Source organism: Telopea speciosissima, chromosome 6 (assembly GCF_018873765.1).
Source record: "Telopea speciosissima isolate NSW1024214 ecotype Mountain lineage chromosome 6, Tspe_v1, whole genome shotgun sequence".
Taxonomy (NCBI): domain Eukaryota; kingdom Viridiplantae; phylum Streptophyta; class Magnoliopsida; order Proteales; family Proteaceae; genus Telopea; species Telopea speciosissima.
This window is the reverse complement of record NC_057921.1, coordinates 63,982,121-64,006,904: the sequence shown is the minus strand read 5'-3', so window position 1 is coordinate 64,006,904 and position 24,784 is coordinate 63,982,121. Positions and strand designations below refer to the sequence as shown.

General features: G+C 37.6%; 3 protein-coding genes and 1 long non-coding RNA gene across 5 annotated transcripts; 1 reads left to right on the top strand and 3 right to left on the bottom strand.

Moving 5' to 3' along the window:
- The first annotated feature begins 456 nt into the window (after positions 1-456).
- LOC122664569 lies at positions 457-9,314 on the top strand. The gene is made up of 8 exons (XM_043860442.1): positions 457-633; positions 767-788; positions 7,980-8,036; positions 8,127-8,208; positions 8,355-8,450; positions 8,537-8,661; positions 8,753-8,771; positions 8,875-9,314. Exons 1-8 carry the CDS (start codon positions 534-536, stop codon positions 9,097-9,099), a joined length of 726 nt encoding a protein of 241 aa, XP_043716377.1. The 5' UTR covers positions 457-533; the 3' UTR covers positions 9,100-9,314.
- Positions 2,531-6,166, bottom strand: LOC122664571. The gene is made up of 2 exons (XR_006333355.1): positions 6,020-6,166; positions 2,531-2,671 (listed from the first exon to the last, which is right to left on the bottom strand). It is a non-coding gene; the product is annotated as an uncharacterized LOC122664571 (long non-coding RNA).
- A 2,543-nt stretch (positions 9,315-11,857) lies between the features above and the next one.
- LOC122664568 (protein crumbs homolog 1-like) lies at positions 11,858-15,146 on the bottom strand. Its single transcript, XM_043860441.1, has 4 exons — positions 14,742-15,146; positions 14,349-14,626; positions 13,240-13,301; positions 11,858-12,280 (listed from the first exon to the last, which is right to left on the bottom strand). The coding sequence occupies exons 1-4, from the start codon at positions 14,948-14,950 to the stop codon at positions 12,074-12,076; spliced, it is 756 nt and encodes a 251-aa protein (XP_043716376.1). The 5' UTR covers positions 14,951-15,146; the 3' UTR covers positions 11,858-12,073.
- Positions 15,147-17,587: 2,441 nt separating this feature from the next.
- LOC122664570 (brassinosteroid-responsive RING protein 1-like) lies at positions 17,588-20,409 on the bottom strand. 2 transcript variants are annotated; one of them, XM_043860445.1, is made up of 3 exons: positions 19,729-20,409; positions 17,935-17,936; positions 17,588-17,600 (listed from the first exon to the last, which is right to left on the bottom strand). In XM_043860445.1, the coding sequence occupies exon 1, from the start codon at positions 20,241-20,243 to the stop codon at positions 19,734-19,736; it is 510 nt and encodes a 169-aa protein (XP_043716380.1). In that variant the 5' UTR covers positions 20,244-20,409; the 3' UTR covers positions 17,588-17,600; positions 17,935-17,936; positions 19,729-19,733. The 2 variants fall into 2 exon arrangements, with proteins under 2 accessions (XP_043716380.1, XP_043716378.1); XM_043860443.1 differs by lacking the exons at positions 17,588-17,600; positions 17,935-17,936 and adding an exon at positions 19,581-19,688 and having other exon boundaries at positions 19,723-20,409.
- Between the last annotated feature and the right edge of the window lie 4,375 nt (positions 20,410-24,784).

Here is a 24,784-nt window from a genome sequence, read left to right as displayed (position 1 = left end):
AAAAGCCGCACTTTCCTCCCTCGCGCTTATCCATTTGTTGTAGCTGGCTACTATAGGAGTTGCGTTTTATTCTATTCATTGGTTTATAGGTTTCCTGAAAAACCGTACTAAGAAATTAGTAAAGGGCAATTTGCCGCACAAAAATAAACCAGCCAGGGCATGTATCCCATGCTTCGTTGCCTATTTCGATTTTCCAATAGACCATATAGAAACTCTTCCAAATATGTCCATTAGGTTTAAAAGACACTACCTTCTTGTGTGATCTCATATCGAACGGTTTGAATTTATACCCGGCCTTTATAAGTTTGTAACCGGAAAACACTGTGTCATCGGTAAGCCGTCGTTTCAACGTTTTCTTAGCTGTTTCCTCAAATGCCTGGATTTGAGTCGTTCTCCTTCTTCTTCTTCTTCCTCCTCAACTCTTCGTTCCCTTAAACCCTCTCTTCTGAGGGAGTTTCACAGATCTTCTCTGAAACCTAAAAGAACCCTTTTTTCCCCTTTGGCAAGAAGAAGGTGCTTAGCAGGTAGCAACCATGGTGTCGCAGGAGTATTTGGAGAAGATGCAGGCCCGACAGAATTACCGGAATCTCTGGCACACCGATCTCATGAGTACAATTCAAGCAGATACTCCTTGTAAGTAGTATTCATATATTTTCCATTTTCTTCTCTCTTTAAAACCTTTCGGTTTTGACTACCTTTTTCTCATTTGACTGCCTTTCTCAATACATAACTAATCAAGATCTTCCTTCTGCTTTCTTATTTGCAGATTGCTGCTTTGCGTTGTGGTGGTATGCATTCTGATCTGGTCTATAACTTTCGTTTTGTGTGAAATTTAGCTCTGTTTCCCCTTGCCATTTGTCGTTTCTTAGCCTAATATGTGATTTTGTGGACAAATACTTTCTCATATCTTTGGTTTTTCGAGATCTGTCATTCTTGCTTTCATGTTTGAAAAGATTAGAGTTGTTTGACTTGGTACGGGTGGGGTTTGACTCTGTCAATATCCTTCAGAGGCTCCGTTTTGGTTGTGATGGAAGTTAAAGGGAAGGGAAGTGTAAATGTTCAAACCTAAGAAGGAATCATTTGTAATCCATACCCAAACAGTGCCTCTATGTGGATGTTGTCTTATTGTTTATGGTCTTGGTCTCCTCGATGTGGTGTTCAGATTTGCTTATTCCTTGGGAAATTCAGACGAATTTTCCTGGTTCCTCGTAATAGTCTTTTTTGCTTTGTTGTGTAGACGAACAATGCTCTGCTAGTAGCTTCCTTTGAACACTTAATTTATGGGTCAAGCCCACCCACCACATTATGTGTTTTAGTAGTTATAGCATTTGCTTCTCCATGTTTGCTTAGTCTGAAGATGGAATTGTATGTGCTTCTTCTTTTTGTTGTGGTTCATGATGTGTAGACGAACAATGCTCTGCTAGTAGCTTCCTTTGAACACTTAAACCATGGTTCAAGCCCACCCACCAGATTATGTGTTTTAGTAGTTATAGCATTTGCTTCTCCATGTTTGCTTAGTCTGAAGATGGTATTGTATGTGCTTCTTTTTGTTGTGGTTCATGATGTGTAGACGAACAATGCTCTGTTAGTAGCTTCCTGCTTCCTTTGAACACTTAATCCATGGGTCAAGCCCACCAACCACAGTATGTGTTTTAGTAATTATTGCATTTGCTTCTCCATGTTTGCTTAGTCTGAAGATGGTATTGTATGTGCTTCTTCTTTTTCGTTGTGATTCACGATATGTGCATTTTCATGCTTAGACTGAAGGAGTTTAGCATTTTCTTGTTCATAACAGATTCCACTTGTTCTCATGTAAAGTTGGTTTGTCTTGTCTGGATTATAGTGGCCATGGGAGTTCTTGATTAAAATATACATCAACAATCAATTATAAGATATGAATTTGTTCGAGGTATATTATGAATGTAACATTTGTTGTTATTTTTTTCTTCTTTTTCTTGTTAAGTACAAGTGTGTTAAAGGACCCAAGGATGCTGACCATTAAAAGCCTTTGTATGTACTTAATATGGAAAGTCAAATGAAGACATATATTGCCTATGGAATACAATTTATATTTCAATACACCTTATTTAAACTTTCAATCTCAAAGTGTTAAGGTTCAAAACTCTGAAATTCCAAATAATCTTAAATAATATTCTAACCAAATTTCATTTCTGTAATAGATGACCACACACACATTCTCATTCTTCTAAATAGGAAGGAAGAGATGGAACTAATTTCCTACCAATGGTTGGGTAAGAGAAATCCTGCTCTGAACCCATTTCCCTTGCCTCATTGGAGCAGTAATTGAATAATTCTGATTACCATTCCAAAATCAATGCGTTCAAGCTCCTCCTCCACCCCCCTCTAAAACAAATACATGGTTTCAGAAAAAGGATGGGGGTGCTGATGCCAAGCCCCATGGTGCATGTACAACAATGCATTTTCATGTTTTCATCTTAATGTTTTTATACAACAATGCATTTTCATGTTTTCATCTGAATTTTTTTATGTTCTATATTCTGTGTTAACTATCCTTCTGGTAGGAAATCTGACCTTAAGTCTTGAAATTCGAAACTAATGCATTGTTTTAAACTTTGAATGTCTGGACTGCACTTTCCTCTCCCATTTTGGAGGAACTGACCATCTTGTTGGAGTGTGTGATGCTGTAGCACTTGCCTGGTTGTACAAGTATGACCGGGTTTGGAAACCCAAACCCAGACGGAACCGACCCAACCTGGTTTTTGGTCTAATAAGGGCTGGTAGAAATTTAATTACTTTCTATGTCTTTTATTCATGTTTTGTAGAGAGAGAGGTTTTTGTTTTCTCTTTATATACTTGCATGTACCCAACAAGACAGATTTGAAAATATAGAAGTCTTTGGGTTGCTCAACATGGGGTGTGTGATTGTGATTCCCCCTCTCCCTTCCATACTTTGCCGAGAGTTGAGATCCAAAACACACACACACACACACAAATGAATAGAGAACTTGGTCTCTCTCACTTCCTTCCTTACCTTGTTCAGTTCCTTCTTTCCCCTCCTCTTACGCTATCACTCTCCAACCCACCTGTGTCGTCTGATACCCTAACGGCCTAACCTCCTCAACTACATACTCCCACCCCTCCCTTCGATTCTTGGAGCAACCCCTCCCATCTCCAGCGCCTCAACAACACCCTTGACCCCCTTATCTTCCTTTCTTCTCTCTCTGTGACATTGATCGAGCCCCCCCCCCCCATAGGGTTCCACCATCTAGAGAGAGAGAGATAACAAACTCATTCCTGGTTCTTCGAAGTCGTAGTCCTCCCTGGTCAGCTTCCTCGTATCGTAGCACCCCTCCATGTCGAAGTTGAATTTCTGCGCTGGTTCTATTTCCAAAGGTGGGAGACGATCCATCTCTCCTTCCCCCTAGTTATGACTGTATTAAAATGCTCTAAGGACCAATCTACCCCCTTCTTATTTATCCTTTTGTTTCTCCCTCCAACTTTACCCTTCCTCTTCAATTTAATTTCCATAAAACCCTTTAATTTTTAATATACCCAGTTTACCCTTTGGTCCTTCCTTCTCATATCTTCTCTTCTACTCATTTATTTTCTTTAGCCTACCTTAATAATCCTTCAAGATTCCACCTATTTACAATACTGTCATTTTGTTTATTAGCTTTAATTATTTATTGTTTTGCCACTACACTTTGATTTGAGTTTCTATTCTTTGTGTGTGCCCATGGTGATTCCGAATAGGTTTTCCGAACCCCGGGATCGCCACCAATTTGGAATTCTATCCATATCCTAATCATGGTGGCCAATAGTGAGATTCTCGAAGAGCTAAATTCCTATAAAGATGCAAGTAGGATGGAGATTGCCAACCTCATAGATCTTGTTGATGATACCCTCAACACAGTTGTCAGTTCTATCCAAACAATGATAGCATCCATGCAAGCTTCTATAGACTGACTGGTGGCTTCTGATAGCGGAATGAGTCCCATGCAATCTGGGGATTTTTCCAACTTCATTCGACAGGGTCCATCTCAAGTTACGCCACCACCGCCATATGGAGTTGGTCGATATGATGATCCTCTTTATGGAGCTGAAAGAGGAGCAAAGCTGGATGCCCTCGATTTTTATGGTGATAACAGCCCAATACCTTTTTTTGTTGGATCTGAAAGAGGAGCAAAGATGGCTGGGTTCACAGTTTGGAGATCTTTTTCGTATTGTACAGGTTGATTGAGGCCAAAAAGATCTTATTTGCAGAGACTAAGCTAAAAGGCACGACTCGAATCTGGTGGATCAAGTACCAACAATAGAATTGTACTCGAGGCATTGGGTTAGTCACTACTTGGGCTGATATGAGTGTAGCTATGAACCGGAGATCCTTGCCTACCGACTATAAGCAGTGCATGCATTTCACGTTGCACAGTTGAGATTGGAAACCGTGTTAGTTGATGAGTATGTCGCCAGGTTTTTCTATTAGCTACTTGATCTGATTTTGAGTGGGACGAAGAGGTATTGGTGGCACAATTTCGCAATGGTTTACACCCTCAGATCAATGTTGCAATAGTATCTAGTAGGCTGCCTATGATGGAGGATGTTGTACAGGTGGCATATTAGGTAGAAGAAAGTCTAAAGCGACCATACACTCGATGTACTTTTTCAAATACTTTTCCTAGGAGTGATAGTTCTAGTCAGCAAGTCTTCTCCCCAGGAAAAGTCATTAGGCAAACCACAAGCGAGTGGTTCATCTATGGCATCTTCATGACCTAACTGGCCATATTTTCCACCTCGGCGTGGTTCCGAGTTTAGAGTCTAGTTTGGAGTCTTTATTTTTCTCTTTATATACTTGCTTGTACCCAACGAAAGAGACATATTTGAAAATAGAGAAGTGTTTGGGTTGCTCAACGTGGGTGTGTGATTATGTGATTCCACCTCTCCCCTGCAACTCTGAGTTAGCTTTCCGTTTCTGATGTAAATTGGCTGTCTAAAAACAGCCACAGGTGTAGGGATTCTTCCCTACACCAGCATGAGTAGCCATTGGGTAGGTGTAGGGGAATCCCTACACCGACAGTTAAAATTGTGGGCTTTTAGTTTGTTATTATATTTAGTCAAGTCTTTATTTGAATTGTAATTCTAATTGGGATTCCTAGTGCAAGTTTGAATCCTAGTTAGAAGTCCTAGTTAGTATTCCTTGTTCAATTATGAGTCCTAGCTAAGTTAGTCATAGTTAGAGTCTGAATTCTGTCCAGTCTTAAGGCTATATATATGTAAGAGCTCTTGAGAGCCTCCCACGATTTAATGAATAAGAATTTTGCTTTGCAAATTGGTACTGTCCTGAGATAGGCTGTGAGGGTGAGATACCCAGGCTGAGATAGCCTTCACTGCCTCTCTCTCCATCGATCTGCATTCAAGTATTCAAGCTACTTCAATTCTACCATAGTCGATAGTTGAAGATTTAATTAAGTTGCTGTTATCTGCTTCAAGCTCAAGGATCCCCAAACTAACAAGTAAGTTCACATCCCCATCCCCAAACCCTTCTTTTTCTAACCCTCTAAAACCTAACCTTAACATTCCCCATATCCGAACTCCATTCCCATACCCTAAAACCTGTCCAGCCCAATTCCCTCATCAAAACCCAACCTTTCCAGGTTCGATCATTCCCCTACACCATAAGGTAGACTCGATCCTGGTTCCAACCCTAGGTGATCACTATAAACCCTAGATTCTCCCACATCTCATTTTCCCAAAACCCAGAAACCCAAACCCTAATCTAATAATCACTTTTGTTTACCTACCCAACTTCCATAAAACATCTCAGGACCTTCATTGGAAGACTTCCCTTTGCCAATCTAATCTAACCTTACATTCAAACCCTAGATCCCATCTAACCCTAATACTAATTTCAGAATTTTACCTACTTTAACTTAGCCCGATCCCCATAACCCTTAGCAGATCCCGGTTATTGGTTCTAGTTGGTCTCCTACCAATCTAGAATTACATTAGTTTCTCTCACCGGCCCTCCACCAGTGTGTACAACTCTCTATCCTCCTTTTTACATCGTTTGTAATTTCCCATCCTTAATATTCCCCTTGTGTTGTGCCTTCACAGTTAATGCAGTGAGAAATTGATTGCTGGCATTCTTTGGCAAACTTGTCTTGAGAATAAGGATGCTTCTTTAACCCCTTTCTTATATGCAATGTGTATTACTTTTTCATTGGATTCTATAACAATATGTTCTACTTTAAAAGTGAAATTAACTTTGCCGATGAATATTTCAGGTTGAGCTTGTCAGGTAAAATTAAGTTGGCTTCTTTGCCTTGTTATTTTTTCCCCTCCCCCCCTCTTTTTACTGATATTGAGAAGAAATATTTGATTCATGAAAGAGTAATGTTATATGTTAATTATCAACCTTCTTCTCATTGATGGGGGTTCTCTTTAATACATTCCACCCATCAGCTGCTTTCTCTGTTCTCATCGTTGGACCACAGACCCTTCATGATTGAGTTAAGAGTTTAAGTAGTGAATCATTATCATTTTCCCCCATTCTTTTTGTCATTAAAATATGAAGGCTTTGATCAAGATGTTAGCTAAGGCACTGTAAGGTTGAATGCTTGAAGTCTTTTAAAACTCTCCAAATTGCCCATGAATTACCCACCTAAATTTGATCTGGATGTTTGAAGTGGTTTCCAATATGAGATTTGGCTTTGCCAAGAGTTTGCTCTTCAGGTGGGGAAGGTTTTAACTACAGCAAGTTTGGCTTGGCTTCTTGCACCCTTCGCTATTCATGTCCTTGTCTTTATTGCTTGGAAGTTTGATATTTATAGACTTCCTTTTGTAAGGTTGGGAAATTTTCTCGAAGTATCATTTGATCGCACTCTTTTTATTTTGCCCATCTTTATTGAAAGCCAAAAAAGACTGCTGTGATTTTTTGAAGATCGACAACATTGATGAACATTGCCCTTCTCGAGTGTTCAACTGATACGGAAATGGATGGGAGAGGAGTGAGCAAGTGGAATATTGGATTGCAAATGGTTGGGAAAGCAACCTAGTTGTCTTGTTTACAGCGAATAAGTATTGAAGAGGTTTATGAAGCATAGGTACTCCCAGGAGTGAATTTGGTCAGGGATAATATTGGGATTTACCATGTCTCCTTGAAGGGTAGATTTCTGGGCACATATAGGTTGCTTCTTGAATGACAACGCTAAGTAAATTAAGGGGAAGTGTTCTCTGTCCCGGAAACCTGGCTCCTATGCCTGTGTGAGATCCAATCAGCCCCCCCCACCTTTGGTTCAATCGATAGGGGTTTGTGAGGTCATTTTATAGGGGAGGAGGAGAAAGACTTGCACAAGTGTGGCTGGAATTTTTCATTCTACTTTTAATTTTCTTAATATTTTAATATTATTATGGCCAATAATGGTCTGAACTGATCTGGCTAATAATGGCCAACCCGAGCCAATATTACAAAACCTGCCGATCCATCGAAATCCAATTTATGGGTATTTTTTACCGATACTGACTAATTTTTATCGATCCGGATCGGTATCAGTCCTGACCGATCCCGAGACCGATCCAGGGATTAGGAACCGTGGACACAAAGGTGCAGGCGTGGGAGCCACATTTCCAGACAAGAAACTTTCTTCCATACATTAAATGTTGGAAAACTAGTGGAGATTCCTGATTGTGGTATTGTCTTGAATGTGATTCTGTTCTTTAGCTTGCCAACCTTCTACTAGATCTCTCTAATCATACTTTTTTTTGAGGTTGCAGCTCCTAATTTTTCCACTTCTCTTGAAATATTTAAGCATTTACTACAATCCTGGATTCTGGCTTTTGCAATGAAAATATCAATGCTACACACTTTTTGGTGTTTTTTATGTTAAAATTAGTGGAGTAATGACTGATATGTATGTCTTCAATTCAATTGTTTTATTATATCAAGTCTTCACTTGAATTTTTATTTAAGAAATTTCTATCATTTTGTGTTTTCACTGTAGTGGGCCATGTGTATCATACTTGCTCCGCAAACGAGCTCTTTACAATGATATGTCAAGGTAATCAATGTTTTACCTTCTTTAAAGTTTAATTTCAATAAGAACTGTAGTGATCACATTGCATGAAACCTGCAAACTTGTTTTCTGTAGATATATTTGCTGTGCTGGTTATGTGCCATGTAGTGGTAAGTGTGGAGAAAGCAAGTGCCCCGAATTTTGCCTCGCAACTGAGGTATAACATTTAATTGATTTCAGACTTGGTTTTTCTTTTTCTATGTTTTGTATCCACCTCTCTTCTTTTTCCCGACTACTTTATGGATGTACATGTGGTAATATGTTTTTTGTTTATCTTTGCACATCTTTGTTTTTTTTGTTCAGGTCTTCTGCTGCTTTGGAAATTCAGTTGCATCAACACGTTTCCTGTTGCAAGATGAGTTCAACATACAAACAACACAATGCGACAACTGCATTATTGTACTCTCTCTCTCTCTCTCTCGTGCTTGCTCTGTGCTTGGACATATTTTTGCATGTGTTGAACTCATTACACTTTGTTACGATAGGGTTTCATGTTCTGCCTCTCACAAATCGCATGCATATTTTCCATCATTGCGATGATTGTTGGAAGTAGTGAACTCCAAGAAGCTTCTCAGATTTTAAACTGTTTGTCTGATTTTGTTTATTGCACGTAAGTCCATTCTGCCCTTTTCTTTACACATGCCAGTGCTGATGGTAATAGGATTTCTTATTGATTTGATTGATTGGTATTGTTTCTCCAGGGTTTGTGCGTGTATGCAGGTATGTGCAGAATCAAGCCACTCAAGCCAATTATCTAGTAATTCACTTGTCGTAGTTTTTCTCTTTTTATTGACTTTACTGATGTCATTTCTGAGTATTGCAGACACAGCATAAGGTTGAAATGGATAAAAGAGATGGGAAGTTTGGACCACAACCAGTGATGGCTGTGCCTCCGTTTCAGCAGATGTCGCGTATAGATCAGCCAATTCCTCCTCCAGTCGGTTATCCACCTCAGCCAATGTACGGGCAGCCCTATGGGTATCCGCCTCCTCCACAGGGGCAAGGTTACCCTCCTGCTGGTTATCCACCTCAAGGTTATCCCAAGTGATCTCGATTATGATGCAAATAGGGACATAAACTAGTAAAATCATTCATGAACCTCTGACATGGGGTTTATATATTTTGCTTTGGGAGATCTCTAGAGTGAGTTTATTGATCTATTTTTCTAGGAAGAATGGGTTTTATGGGTACAGATGATCCATACATATGCCTGTTTGTGTAGATAAACATATTTTAGTCGACTGAACATTTTAGCTTTTACTTGTGAAATTATGTTGACAGTTTCTTTGTGGATGATTTTAGTTTGTAATAATAAACTTCGGTTTTGTTTGAAAGCATATGGTTGACTTAGTTCTTTTTTCATTTCCCCCAACCCTCTTGTATGGTTGGCTGCATTATTTTGAAGGACTGGATGATCGAATCTTGGTTGGACTGTTCAGACCAGGCTGAAAATGACTGACGGTAAACAATCAGATCTTTATCCTCTCAGGTTCCCTGCTTGGTACAGTTCGTCTGGTTTCTCTCATAGGGGGTGTGGAAATGACAACCTGATACCCTGTCTTGATACCCTGTCTGAACACATTGATTGCCCCACCCCCCACCCCCCTCTTATTAGAGGCACTAGGGAACTGTACATGGCAGAGAACCTGGGAGGATAATTTTCCTCGGATCTATTACTGAGGAGAACCAACCTCTGGCCCTCCAGGATGTAGGACCTGTTCTGTTTTTATCTAAAACGAAGGACGAAAGTTGAAAAAGGTCTAACGTTGTTTTTCCACTCCTCTGAGCATAATTAGGTCTTCAGGTGTGTTTGGTTGGTAAGGGAAAAAAATAAAAAAAAAGTAGAGATAAATTAATACATCAATGATTTTATAATTGCTTGTCTTTTTATTATTTTTTTTCTTTTATTTTCATTTCTAGCCAACCAAAAATATTGTCAACCATTTTTTACCTGTCTGTAGAAATTTTCTTCTGTTTTTTTAAATCGAAGGATGAAAGTTGAAATGTGCCTCACATTATTTTTTCTATCTTTCTATTATTATAATTAAGCTACATGGTGTGTTTAATTGGTAAGAAAAAAATTAGACAATAACAGAGAAAAATACCCACAAACTTATCATTGGTTTCATTATAACTTTTGTCTTATTATGTTTTTGTTTTTTTCTATCCATTTCAAAACAACTAAACATCATTTTCTTCGTACTTGCAATAAATAATATTCAGTCCCTCCCTCTTCTCACCCTCCATTTTCTACATTAGATTTTTCAGTTGGAAAGACAATAAGCTAAAATTACACCCAACACCTTACAGATTCTGGTATTTGGATTCTCCTCTTACACATTAATGCTAAATTCTAATAAAGGCAATTCAATCCTCGGAACATTCAGTCGTTTAGAAAGGTTAAACAAAGCAAGCAAATGACAAATCCGGATGGGTTTTTTATTATTATAATTTTTTTAATTTTGAGTGTATAATCTGATCTCTCAGTGGTACCCCATAGCTCCAGCAGGCCGTCACTGTAAGCGTTCCAACCTCTTTTAAGAACCCCTGAACTTGAAAAGTGAAGAAGGTAGGCTTCATTTTAATCTTCCCGTTTGCAATATTTAATTTTTTGTGTGACACATGATTCAAGTAATCCGGAGCAGATTGGTTGAATCTGGGCGATTTTGAAACAATTGATTCTTTAGCTTTTTATAGGGGTTCAGAATCCATTCCAGTTTAACTGACAAAGTTAAAATTTACATTCGAGATAAATGCAGCGAAAATGGACTCCATGGTCATTTTTAACACTTTCCTCTTTTATTACATCCATTGCTTCTACATTGGAAATTCTCTTTCATGAGCAGTAAGAACAGGAAATGCAAGAATTGAAGCACTTTTTTAGGTGCAAACAAGTCTGGTTTTGTAAACTTGGACAGGTCCAAGAGCTTAATCTTTACCACTTCCCCCCCCCCCCCCTTCCATTTCTGCATGTTAGTATGGTTTACAGATTCTTTGCAGTTTTAACTTTTAAAATTGGAATGTATCTGAATATAACTGAGCATAAAATAATGGATCACACCATGAAACTTTACATAATCTCCTTTTATTTCTGAGTCTTCTGATGAAACAATTCTGGAATTAAAATATCTTGCTGTACCTTCGTTTTACTTCTACTCATTTTTTATAAGAAAGAAAAATGGAGCTTAGGAATGAAATGTTGTTCTTCATATATAGTTGACACTTACAGAGCTTCTCCTATCATTGATCAATAATCATCATGAAGCAGATGATTATGGTGATCAATAATCATGACATTAGGTTTCTCAGACGATTAGTGTTCTAAGAATGTACGAATTTTTTAATCCTAATCCTACTAGTTATCAGTGATTAGATGGATGTTTATGGTTCTTTCCTCAAATGTGCAGAGAATTCCTTGTCCAAGAATATCTATCATGGCTGTTTGTTATACTATAAGTTTCTAATCTACAATCACCAGGAGACCTTGGCAGTTTGAAGTAGCAGGAGCTTTGTTTTTATTAGGGATAGAAGTTAGAACCTATATGTACTGCTGTGATTCTGATTCTGACATGTCTTTTTGTCCTAGGTAAATACATTGATCAAAACTATTTGTCCTCTTTGCTACCTTTTCTACATAATCAATTTGTCACTATCATCCCCTCAACATTGATCATTAAAGCTCTTGAGATTAGACCTGTTCTTGGTTTCAGCTTCTACTTTGCTGTCTTATTTTAGTTGCTTCACGAATTAATGATTAAATAAACAAAATTTGCCTCCAGAAAATCAGAAGAAAGAACACATTTGAATTGGATGAGGTACTCAATTTGAAATATCCTTATAGTTCTGAGCCACAAAAATCTCATTTATCATTCCCAGTAGCATCAAAGTTCTGAATAAAAAAATGTAATTTTTACTATATAATCTCCAAAACCAAACAAAATGACAGTATGATAAAATACAAGAAAACTGACGTACCTAGCAAACACAAACTTCTAGAGATTCTAAACGTTGAATATTACAATCTAAATGTGTGCATTGTCATTGAGAAATGCCTCTGAAACAGATGAATCATCTTCATCATCATCGAAGACGTTATGTGTCTGAATTTGAGACAACTCTTGAAACTTTGGACCCTCCCCTCCTCTCTTCTTGGAGAATCTCTTAGCATAAATAGAAACAATAGAAACTGCTGCTATGGTACATGAAATGACCAATGAAACTGCAAGCCACTGAACAAGAATGACAAGTGCTCCAGTAAGAGAACAGGTGCTAATTTAACACGAAGCTGGAATTAAAAAAAAATGAAATAGTGAAATAAAGATTAAATATGGAAAATATGTCTGATATGGATTCCCTCACCCAGTTGACATTTATCGTTTGAATTACAGATTAGGATAATAACCAGTGCGTAATTTAGTTAGATGGTAGATTGACAATTGTCCTAACATATGTAAGCAGCTCCTCGTCTCTCAATAGTTTCTGCTCAGGAAAGCTGTCTAGGTAAAATTTCCTTGAAATCTTGTATTTATAAGTAAGGGTAGGTAAAGTTTCACTTATCAAGTAGCAGTTAGGAGTTAGGACCAGGCTTGGTACCATGATTGAATGTCTTAGCTTTTGAGTGTTCTTGAGATTTTCTCTTGCCATGAAGGAATTGTCTGGGATGTCAGTAAGGTGCTAGTACATTGCAATGTGTGGTCAAATTATGGTCTCTCACAAAGACACTCACAAGCAAACACTGACAAACAAACAAGAGCTGCATAAATAAAATGAGAACTATTACAGATAGTGGAAAAGAAAAAGAAATATTTGCAAAGGTGATTGGGTAGATGTATTTCCAAATTATCCATCAGAGTAACTTGGACTTGATTCCTTATTGTAGTGTCCAAAAAACACCATGCATACCTATGAGGCATTATTTTAACTTCTTTCTCTTATACTTCTTGCTTTTAGGAAAATATCCTATATGATTTGCATAAATCCTACATTCCCAATGTCCCTTCAAGTTCTATAACTTGCACAAAATTTAATCAGAATATTCCCCAATGTTTAATTTCTAACTCTTAGGGGGAAAAAAAGTTTTGCATCATTTTTTTTTTTTTGGGGGGGGGGGGGGGGTGTGGTTGGTGAGGCTCACACCCAATGAATCTAGCAAAACCAAACAAATTGGAGAGTGATGATTCATGCACACCTTTGTATTATTTTTACCATCTGCATGTGTCAACACTTTAGTGGTTGAATTTGTGGTCGGTTCTGCAGCAGATGATAATGTACAGTAAGAAAAGAACAGAATAAAAGGTCAAAGGGGGGAGGGGGTGCACAAGAAAAGACTAACACATGCATGTTTACATATTATTGAAAAACATACAGAAAATCAGAAATTTCTAAGATTCATTTCTTTCTAAGCAACTTTATGTATATAGCTAGGAGCAACAAGGAAGACCTGAGCTGTAAACTGCCCGGGGCTTGAAAGATAAACACAGTTATATACTGAAATGGGTGCAAAACAAATTATGGTATCAGAACCTAATGTCCATACAGAAAACCTTCCAGGGTCTAGCATAGCTTCTGTATTCTCAACTCACTGAGGTATATCTCAGCTACATTGGAAACTTACAAGAATGCATTACACCATTTTCCAGGATCCATGCTAAACATTGACCTTGACTTTCACAAAGTCACAGGAAATGAAAAGAAAATAAGACTTGTAGACTTGGTACTCACACTTCCAGAGGTTGATTTCCAAGTGACAGTATTTAAAACCATGTACATAGTTGTTGATGGAAAATGAAGCCTACAACTAGAGTAGCTATAATACCATTTTGAAATGAAAACCAAGGGCCAAACAAAATGAATCACGAATATAAAACAAGGAGCACTTTCAAATTAATCAATATCCAGAATCCCCATTGTCTTGTAAAAACTACATAGAGCATCTGGAATTTGGAACAGGAAGAAGAGAGCAGTTTTCAATGTCTAATTAATGATATGGGAAATCTAGACTGGGAACAGAGGAAATGAAAATGAAGACCATAAGTTCAATCGACCCCTCATTCTCCCAAAATTTCTCATCATTTTGAGCCAATATTCATAAAAAGAAATTGGTTTTACTGCCAGACAAAGACAGCACAAGGGGGTGAACCTTTGAAGATTCATTTATTAACTCGAAAGTACTATTAGATCAGTTCATAGAACCTATAAAACAGTCCAAACAGAGCAAAAACACATTTTAACAAAATTATGAATGTTGTGGATTGGGAAGGAGAAAGATAATCGGAAAAAAAAGAAAGAAGAAAAGACCTGTATCAGTTCTGGTAGGTAACGAGCAGTCAACGCTGCCTCTCCAATCTGGTGGACACTCGCACACATCATCTTCAACTAAGCACTCTGCTTCATGAAAACAGAAAAGTCGACCACAGGGAGCCCCAACGTGCTCGCAGTGTATACCAGAGTATCCTGGAAGACACTTACAGGTGTAATTCTCGCCATGAACAATCTCATCGCAGGTCGCCCCGTGTTCACACCAGGACGAATTAGTCCCATCACACATGATCTGCTCCTCATTGCAAAACCTCCCCCTGGATCGAACGAAAAAAGAAACCATACCCAATTAAATTTGAAGAAAAAAAAACCGAAACAATCTGAAATCTATCCTTTTTTTAACCACTAAAAATCATAGGGAGACATTCGTACCCAAGAAATGATCTATCGCCTTCAAGTATGGTAGAAGGATCTGGGAGATTACAAAAGCAAGCGCCTGTGTCGCTGCAGTTTCCAGTTTTGCATCGATTGTCAGCACAGGGTAGAGCAGATGCATTGAAGGATACCAACAGAAGCAGCGAGAGGAGAAATAACTCTTTCCGCCCTAATTTAGATTTCCTTCCTTTTCCAAAAATGTACATTTCAGCAACCAGACCAAAGCACAGAAACAAAGAGAGAGAGAGAGAGAGAGTTGATTTGATTGTGTTCTTCACATTTTGATTTCTCTGCAACTATTCAGTGGATCTAAACGTTAAATCTTGGGGTTTAAGCAAATGGTCAACTACGAACTACGAACTACGAAGGAGTAGTAAACTAGTAATGTAGTCAATGGTGAGTGAGAGAGAGAGACAAAGATGATGACGTGTCCCTGAAGATATTGAAGCTAAAAAGTCAACGTGAGAGGTGGGGTCGGCACTTGGAATACCGTGTGTCCAGATCCTCTCCAATGGCATTTAAGAGAATCAGCGCTATAAGAACCGGATTGAGCTCCTCTCCAGGGAACCCAGCACGCTCAGGGAGCATCCAACCGTTGGATTATGATGCACACATCCCTAAATATGTATCAAAATGTATGGGGGTACAGCCCAACCTTTGGATGCCCCCCTGTGCACTCCTTAGGTGTTGAGCTCCCTAGAGAAGAGTCGGATCCATAAGAACCTCATTTCTTCTCCTTCAGGTACTTAAAGGATATAGTGGAAACTAGGGAGATTTGATGGTGCTTTTTGTCATTTTACATTGTATAGATAAAATCATTTAGGGCAGTTTCTGGACAAGGATTGGCTGGAATCGGGATCCGCTTTTGTCGATTCGAGCCATTTTTTTAATTCAATTTTTTATCGGTCGAATTGGTATTCAATTTGATTCGGATCAGAATCAGCAACGACTGATTCTATGACGACCAATCCCGATTACTTAGAACCTTGGCTACGAGCTGAACACAAAGCAATGTACCAGCCAATCTTTTGATTAATCTGTTTATTTGTTCTAATGGAATTTTCTGTCTGGGAGTGTAGATACTGCCCATAGATACTGCCCTTTTGAAATAGAATCATTCTCAGGGACGGAGAGATCATTTCAGAGGAGGAGAGATAGAGATAGAGATAGAGATAGAGATAGACACAGGGGTGAGAGAACAATAAGACAAAATCCTATCTCTTATCCATTTTATACATAAATCTAGGGTTATGAAATGACAGCATCTACAGTGTTGAGAATTCCCTTAATAAACAACAATAACAATCTCACCTGATTCCTATAAAACAACAATGGAAACTTCAAAGAAACCACCAAACCAAACACCAATCCAGAGTCTCCAGATTATGAGTGAAGTTAGATCATCACTCTCACCTAACTTTCAATTCAACTAATCAAGTAGTTAGATACTTACAAACTTCTCCTTAAATAAATCAAGAAATTAAAGAAGGGAAAGGGTAGAGAGTGGTGGAAATGGGGAGAGGGTTTGCTGAACAAGTGGGGTAGCCTACACCTTCTCATATTATTTTTTAGGAGAAAGAACACTACTTGGTCGTGTGTGATGCGTAGCCCACATCCAGACAAGCACTATAATAATTAATGTGAGAAAACGTAGTATATGCTGATTGCTTAGAGACATATTTACTGTATAAAAGAATCCTTGTGAATTTTTAGGACAATCCTAGCCAGTTCCACTATTTTTGGGCCAGGACCATAATTAAGCTGATTAATTAATTGGTCATATACATTTGAATTAAGAAAAATTGCTAATCAATCTGGTCAGTTCCAATGTCATCTATGATGAAATTAGACAAAAATCAATGAACCATAAAATCCATGTACTCAATGGCCTATTTTAATATGTCTATATTTTGTCAAAAAGAATGAATAACCTAATTAACCACCCAAACACAGGATTGTAAAATTACCACCTTGCCTCTAATGAAATCAAAATTTGCATCTATATTGATACTCTTACGTGCACTCTCATTGATCCCCTTGCTAGCGCAGACAGCTACGATCTCTTGCTAATTTTCGATTGTTAAACTATGGAAGGATATGCTGACCATTTCAACTGTTTGATAAACATGGGTAATGGATTATCCATTTTTATCAAATTTTAAATATAACCTCAATCTTTAACACACTCCCCCCCCCCCCCCCCCCAAAAAAAAAAAGAAAAGAAAGAAGAGTCTAACATCAAACATATGGGCTCACTATATTTGACTGAAATTGACTTATAGATTGTGTGTCATATGGTTTTTGTTTTTTTTTTTGGTGGCATTGAAGAGGGTTATAATGGAAACCAAAATTTTTTGTTAAACGTTTGCAGCAAGTGTCACATAGTTTTGACCAATTTGGATATTTTGCATTCTTATTTGAATAATGAAGATAGTTTTCTAAATAAAAACACATTTTTAGCAAGGATAAAGTTTTCCCACACCCACCGATTAAAGGAGAATCCCTTGATCAATAGATGTGGAGGGTGTTGAGAGGATATCGTGCAAGAGTAGAGAGGCATTATCGAGCTCGTCCAATAGGGGGGTTAGACATTAATGACCCTAGGATAATGGATTAATGGCTGACCTCACCTTATGGGGAAGGAAAACTTCCCCCTTAACGTCCCCCTTTTAGCAATTAGTTTATTTTTCTCTTATAAAAAAGTTGACTTTTCTACCATATTTCAAGTTTTATAAGATTTCACATCATTTTTTTTCTTGATAAATTCACATTATTCACATGATTATGACATGAGTAGTTAATGATGTGAATATACTTACAATGACATTAGTTAATGATGTGAACATGCTTTCAAAACTTAAGCAACGTGTTAATTATCTGAGCTGTCAAGGGCTTCCATTTTTTCTTTTTTTGATAATAAAATGATTTATTGAGAGTTAACTTGTGAGTAATGTAAGACATCCTGAATACAAAGCTCATGGAGCCAAAGAGTGGAATTTGATCATTCTGTTATACATGAGATTGATAGGTCTTTTTGATTAAGTTATCAACAATACCATTGCTGGTCAAGGACTTCCATTGACTAACCCCACAAGAAAAACAATAATAATTAACTAAGGGAGAAAGAATGCCATCTGATCATGCTAGACACGCAACCCTTGCGCCCTAACACAAGGGCATGCGAAATGACTGCTGCACCCCTGATCATTTCTGGGGTTCCAAGGGGATGTGGCGGTCCTTTTGCACGCCCTTGTGTCATGACACAGGGACAGCATGCACTGTGCAACCAAGTGGTATTCTCTTTCTCATTAACTAATTATAGATTTAAAAATAAGAAGGTTGAAGTATTTCATCACCCAAGGTCAATGAGAGAATATCTTCTTTCATAGTGATTTAATATAATGATTGGATGCCCTATAAGAATGAATATTATCATTAACGGTCTCTCTCTCACTCTCTCTCTCTTTTTGTCAACAATTACGTCTCAATTATTATTATTTTTTTTGTCTAATCAAAAGAGTGTCCCATAAGTGAAAAGATTCTCTCTTCACCATAGATGAATGAAAACTCTATCCAGTAAGAATGATGAAAATCGAAAATAATTGATCTTTGAATTAAACCATGGTAATTGGATTTATTTTTTCTTTTTAGTTGTAGAACGAAGTGGACCAATCACATTAAAGACTCGGCTAATAACTAGTGACTCACAAATGCAATGCTCTTAGCATCGCTTGCTTGGAATCGATGACCAGAAGTTTGGACCTACTAACCTGAATCGGATAAACTGTAATTTGATGTAATTAGGAGTTTGAAGAAGATAGACCATGAAAAATTCATTATAGTTTCATATTCTAGATTGCTTTCTAAAGTAAAAGACTCCTTAGATCTTATGATAATGAAAAAATTCACAAAGTTAATACTAGAACTATCTCATTAGGAACCATTAAAGTTCTTTTACTTTTTCAACAATACCCAAAATCATATAGGAATCGGTACCGCCCTATCCCGTTAATAATTAGAATAAAAAATTAGGTTTGATCCGATGAATCTAGGATTGACACCTTTGGTATCGGCATGGACAAGTCCCAAATACCCGGCAACCATAGTCACACTTAGCCAGCAAGATCCAATTTATTGAATCAAAAATTCCAAAAAAAATCTTAAAACTTATTTTTCCAATTCCAATTTTAAGGTTTCGATCGATTCTGATTCTTACTTCTTTCAGATTTTTATGGACCGAAGATAATGGATCTGATTGACCGGTCGGCATGGGTCTTTCAATTTTTTTTCCTGTGAGGGTGGGATTGGCTTTGTTTGGAACGATAGCAGGGCAAACGGGAAAGGAAGAAGAACCAAAGAATTGAAGAAAGAGAGACAAGATCATAATTGCTTCACAAGACGAAAGCAAGGACTGAAAAACGCTAAATCCCCTGTATCACATGCCGCTTTAATTTCAAGGTCAGAACCCAAGATGAGCAAAGCACGAAACGAAAGGGAAAGGGCAAAGATGAAAAGAATTCTATAGGTACCAGACCAAATTTCATTTATAGAAGACAAGATCCGATTAAACCTGTTAAATGACTTCCCCAAATCCCAATGTTCAGAAATCCTTACTCAACCGACCATTCTGATCCGGAATTTCGGACTTCTGTGCCTCTTCTGCTCACCAATCCCTGGCTCTTCCATGGATGAAGGATCTGCTAATACGCTTTCGATTTTAGACTTTAGATCTTCGAAAACCCAACTCGGTCATTGTTAAAAGAAAGACCGCCGGAATCCGGCCAAAACTGGGAAAAATTTAGCCCTTTTGTCTAGTCTATCAAAGAGAGAATGAAATGAATTAATAGAACAATTTTTAAGATAACTAAATTTCTGAGAAGAAAGAGTATACAAAAACCAAATCTTTCTCCGATATTGCCCCATTTTATGTACATTTTAAGTCTCCCCCCCAGTCCCCAACCTTCTTCTTCAAAATGAAAAAAACAAAAGCTAAAAACCCGAAACTGAAGAGTACTCGCTGTAGAAATCAGGGATACCGGAAGCAGCCCAGAGGCGCTCGTTGAACGCTTCCTGCACCTCGTCAGAAATGAATGGGGTTCTACAGAGTGGACAAGTTTTCTGATCATGATCCATCCAACGGTCCAGGCAGCTCCGGTGAAAGATGTGTCGGCAGTTCGTCAAACGTCTGATCTCTTCACGGCCCTCGAACTCATAGAGACAGACAGCACAGCTGTCCGGCGTTTCGCCCTCGCCGGCGGTGATCAAGTCCTCGAACTTCACTACAGGTAGGATTTCTCTGATCAGAACCGCAGATACAGAGTGAAATTCAGGTAGATGGGTAGGACGGTCAGGCCAAGCAATGTCGGAATCGAGAAAATCTCCAAGACCCACTAATCGAAACAGCCAGCATATGAGTTTTCTAATGAATCCCAGGATGGAAAGTGTGTGAACAAGTAGCTTTGGAAGGAAGAGTTCTGTGTAACCCACTGGGAAACCCATGGTGAAAGACCCTGAATGTTGCAGAGAGGAATCACGAGAGAGAGGGAAAGATGCAAAGCCGAGCTTTGGTTCTTTACCTGTTCCTCTTTGGGTATTTAACTACAACACCCAACTCATCATCTGAACAAAGTCTGACCAATGTCTCCATGAAAGACAAAACATGAACAGAGAAAAAGACTGGAAGAGAGAGAGAGAGAGAGAGGCTGGACTTCTGAGATGCCCCTACTCTTTTGAGAGAATGACGGCGAAGGCAACGTAAGCGTAACGAAGCTCCGGCTTTCCCTTTGATTAAAATGACAAAACTGCCCCCTACAATTAAAGGATTAATTGATGGTTGTAATTGTAATTTACATACGTAAAATTAGATGAAGAGGTTCCCCTACTATATATATAAAAGAGGAAGCCTTCAACTCTAACGTGTTACATATGTCACACGTATGATGGATATTTAAGGCCTCAAATTCATGACCCGGGTGTGGCTCTCTCCAGTCATTGGAGAGGACTAATAAGACAAAACAGGTACAGGCCCACAGTCCTCCAGTGAGGTCACTCTCCTGTCCTCCCACCCCCACAAGCTTTCTTGCTCTTAACCTCTCTGCCTCGTCCAACCAGTCCTCTCCAATCACTGAAGAGGATATGGAACCAACATGAATAAAACTGATAGAATGGTCCCGGCTCTACGTTTGGAACTGTAAACCCACTACTAGTGCATCTCTCACTTTTCAAATTTTATGATATTTCTCCAAATACTATGCCACTGATTGGGAGATGTTTATTTGGGAGATGTTTATTTTGTCTTCCTCCACATCCATCCATAGATTTAAGAATCGGAATGGGATATGTCGAATTTATCAATTTAGGTTGTGTTTGGTATGTATTCTTGATCTATTTCGCATTCTCAGACGATAAAAGCAACTATTTTTATCATTCGAGAATGCAAAATCAACCTAGAATACATACCAAATGCAACCTTATAGTCGAATCCAATTTTGATTGATCTGGATCCTAATGATTCCGCTCTTTACAACCTTGCTTCAAGAACCATAAACTTATTTGTTTTTTTTTAATCATCCAAAAAGATTTTTTTGAGAAATATTTTAGTTTACTGACACTAAAAACTCTCTCTTTTAATTTCATCTAAAAAGAAATATAATTTTCACCCATAACATGAGAAATAATGGCGATCAAATTTGTTAAGAAAAACAACGCCCAGAATGGTGATTTGCAGAAGAAAAACAACATAGAGAAAGCACACATACAATGCACAATACAGAGATTTACGTGATTCACCCCCAAGGTGAGAAGCTACATCCACGGCCGAGCAATAGAACAAATTTCACTATTTTTCTGGAAATATTATAAGCCCTCTTGACCCCATCTTAAAGAGATAATAACATTATATAAGGAAACCCTAAACCTAGAAAGTACAAAAGTGCCCCTGATCCAAAATTGCCAAAAACACAGAACTAGACCAAAACATAACATATGACTCAAAAGTACTCATTTCGAAGATCTCGACGAGCCCAACATAACTCCCAGCCTTAGGCGAGGATGTTCGCCATTTTCATCATTCTGAGGTCGTTTCGATGCCAAAAAAGCCCTCCGAAGATATCAATCATACATTCGGACCAAAATCAAGCTTCACCACCAACAAGATTATGGGATTTCCTTCTCACACGGCAGAGGAAAATTGTTCATTATTTATCATCATATGTGACTTTTCGTTGTTGATGGCAGCCATCTAAACTGTTAAAGAGTTAAATCACATCTGAAGTATGAAACTTTGCTATCTTTCTTTTCTTGATTCTTTTCTTTCTTTACTATTGCTCAATAACTACATCATGAAACAAAAGACAGAAATCTAACTATACATTGATAGGTACTACTAACTACTTGTCTCCATTGAATACAAACTCTTCCTCACACTTAAAAAAGGACCGATGCTTATATCGATGGTACATTAGGTTTTAGAAAGATGCTAACCTCATATTTTTATAGCTCAAATTTTAGAGGGTTTTTGGTGTCTAGGATCCCATGTGACATGTTTCAATAGGATTGCAATTGACCTACGAGGACAGCAAAACCTTTTGGTTTTTACCTGGAAGGAAACTTGTGAAGTGATCGTAGGGTTTAAATAAAATTCTAGAATTAAAAAAGGGAATATCTGAGAAATCCGTACATTTTAAAATAAATTTAGTGAAAAAAGAATAAAAAAAAGATGGACCTCTTCGTCGCGCATTATAGAACAAATTTGGGTAATCATTAGTTTTTTAGATCAAAGAGAGACTTCTCTCCATTCGTTCTATGAGTCCAAACACTTAAAGAATAAGCATTTGACAATATGTTGGGACCTTCCTCTTATCTCTCACCCCTCCTTGAATTCTTAATATGTCATCCTTTTATTGGTGTTCCACCCCCCACCCGGATTTTGATGTATCATCCTTCCATCGATGTCTCTTTCCTACCTTGTTGTTTGATGTATCAGCCTTTATTTATTTATTTTTTGCCTTTTGATTGGGTTCTCTTTAGGTTAGCCTTTTTTTCTTTTATGTTATTCTTTGCTCTTTTCTTTTAATTTATTTTTCATTCACTAATAAAAAAGAGAAAATCTTATTGTAACCAAAGCGGTGGACTAAAAATTGTAACCTTATTTTTATGTCCTTTTAAGACAACACATTTATTTTTTCCAATGAGGCTAAAGCTATCATTTCACATAAAAATTACATTAAATATTACATTTAGTTACTCTCAACTTTTTGAAAATCGCTTTTCACCCCTTCATTAAATACTACGCATTAAATAATTTTTAAGGAAAAAATAAGGGGCAATTAAAAGAAAGTTATAACTTCTTCGTTCACCACTTTGGTGACAATAAGTCGCACCCTTTATTCAATTGAACATTAAGGTACAAATATATTGGATAAATATTACAAAAAAAAAAGAAAAAGAATTTTTTAACACTTCAAACAAGAAATGATACCTCTAACTATTGAAAACTAGTAGAGAATACCAATTTGGGTTTTCAATGTTCTCATCCACTTGCCCACATCCATTAAGTACTAAATAGTTTCAAATTAGAAATGGTAATGAGGAACTTTCGTAGTTTTTGTCAATCATGTTTGTTTATTATCATAACTCATAATTTATATTAATCATCAAGTACTTTCAAAGTACTCTTTGATATTAAAATCTTTAATATGCGGCCCCTCATTCTTTATAATAAGTTTCAAAATATCCTTATTCAATAATAATTCAAAGGATTCTCTATGACCCAAAATCATGGATTGCAAACCTTGGGAATTTAAGTATGTATTACATGGAATGATCATTGATTTCTCTTAGTTTTTCTTATCTTGCTCCTTTTGGGGGCCCAAAGAAACCCTAGAAAATTAAACCATTGAGTTTGAGGAAATGATCATTGGTCCTTGGAATTGATTTTTAAAAAGATAGGCCTTCAAGACCATGAGAAGGTGAATCTTGGCCCATCCCTTCGTTTTTTTACTCGAAAAGATGATCTACACACTGTCTGTGTGCGGATACTCTCTCACAAAAAATGAAGATTTCATACATGTATTTTTATTTTATTTATTTTTTAAAATATGGGGTCTACATGGATGATGATATCTTTTTTAGACCACTATTGGTGATAGCGTGTAGATTCTTTCCCATGCTGGCAGCTTGGTATATCCTCTCCCTTTCTCATATTACTCTCATCACTATGTAAAATGAGAGTATCAAAGTGTGATTGTTTCATTTTTTGAATAGTTTGAGCCAAAAAGAAAGAAAGAAATAAAAAAAAAAAAAGAGAAAAGTTTCAGTACTACTATGGCCTACACTCTACAGCATCAAGTGGGGGAAAAAGTTCCAACAAGCATAGCATGGGATGCTATGACAACATGCCAAAAGACTTCGTCCCACATCTCTTACAGTCTGGTTCCATTCTTCACTTTGTCTTAATATTTGAAGGGATCTGACTCCTCTACTTGCACCTACCAGGTACTGTCATGCGTCCCAACACACAAGCACGATGAAAAGTACCGCCTTACTCCCGCTCGGGCAAGGTGCCTGGGCAGGGGTAAGGATGTACATTCTGCCTTGCTTGTGTGTAGGGGGGCACACAACAGTAGGGGCAGGAAGAAGTAGAAGAGTCGAATTGTATCCCATCTATTTCTTCCAAACCTACTTGGTGAAATGATCTAATGTGCAATTAAAGACTGGTCACTAAAGGAGACCGTCTCTCTTTCTCTTTCTTTGTGTGGTTGTGAATATGTGTTTTTGTATTTGAACAACATCTAATCTAACTTATCAAAAAAAAACATCTAATCTATTAATCAAATTAAGAAAAGGAAAGTATGTAAGGATTATAGAAAGAAAAAAAATTTCTTCAATTCCCTAAAAGCGTAGTGTGATACACTTCTTAGAGTGATGGACGTAATTGTTTAAGACCCTAAGGGTAATAGACGCCAATTTTTCCCCCCAAAAAAAAACAGTAAATCCAAAAGGAGAAAGGGCTTAAAGTCATTCAAATTGTGTTAGGTTCT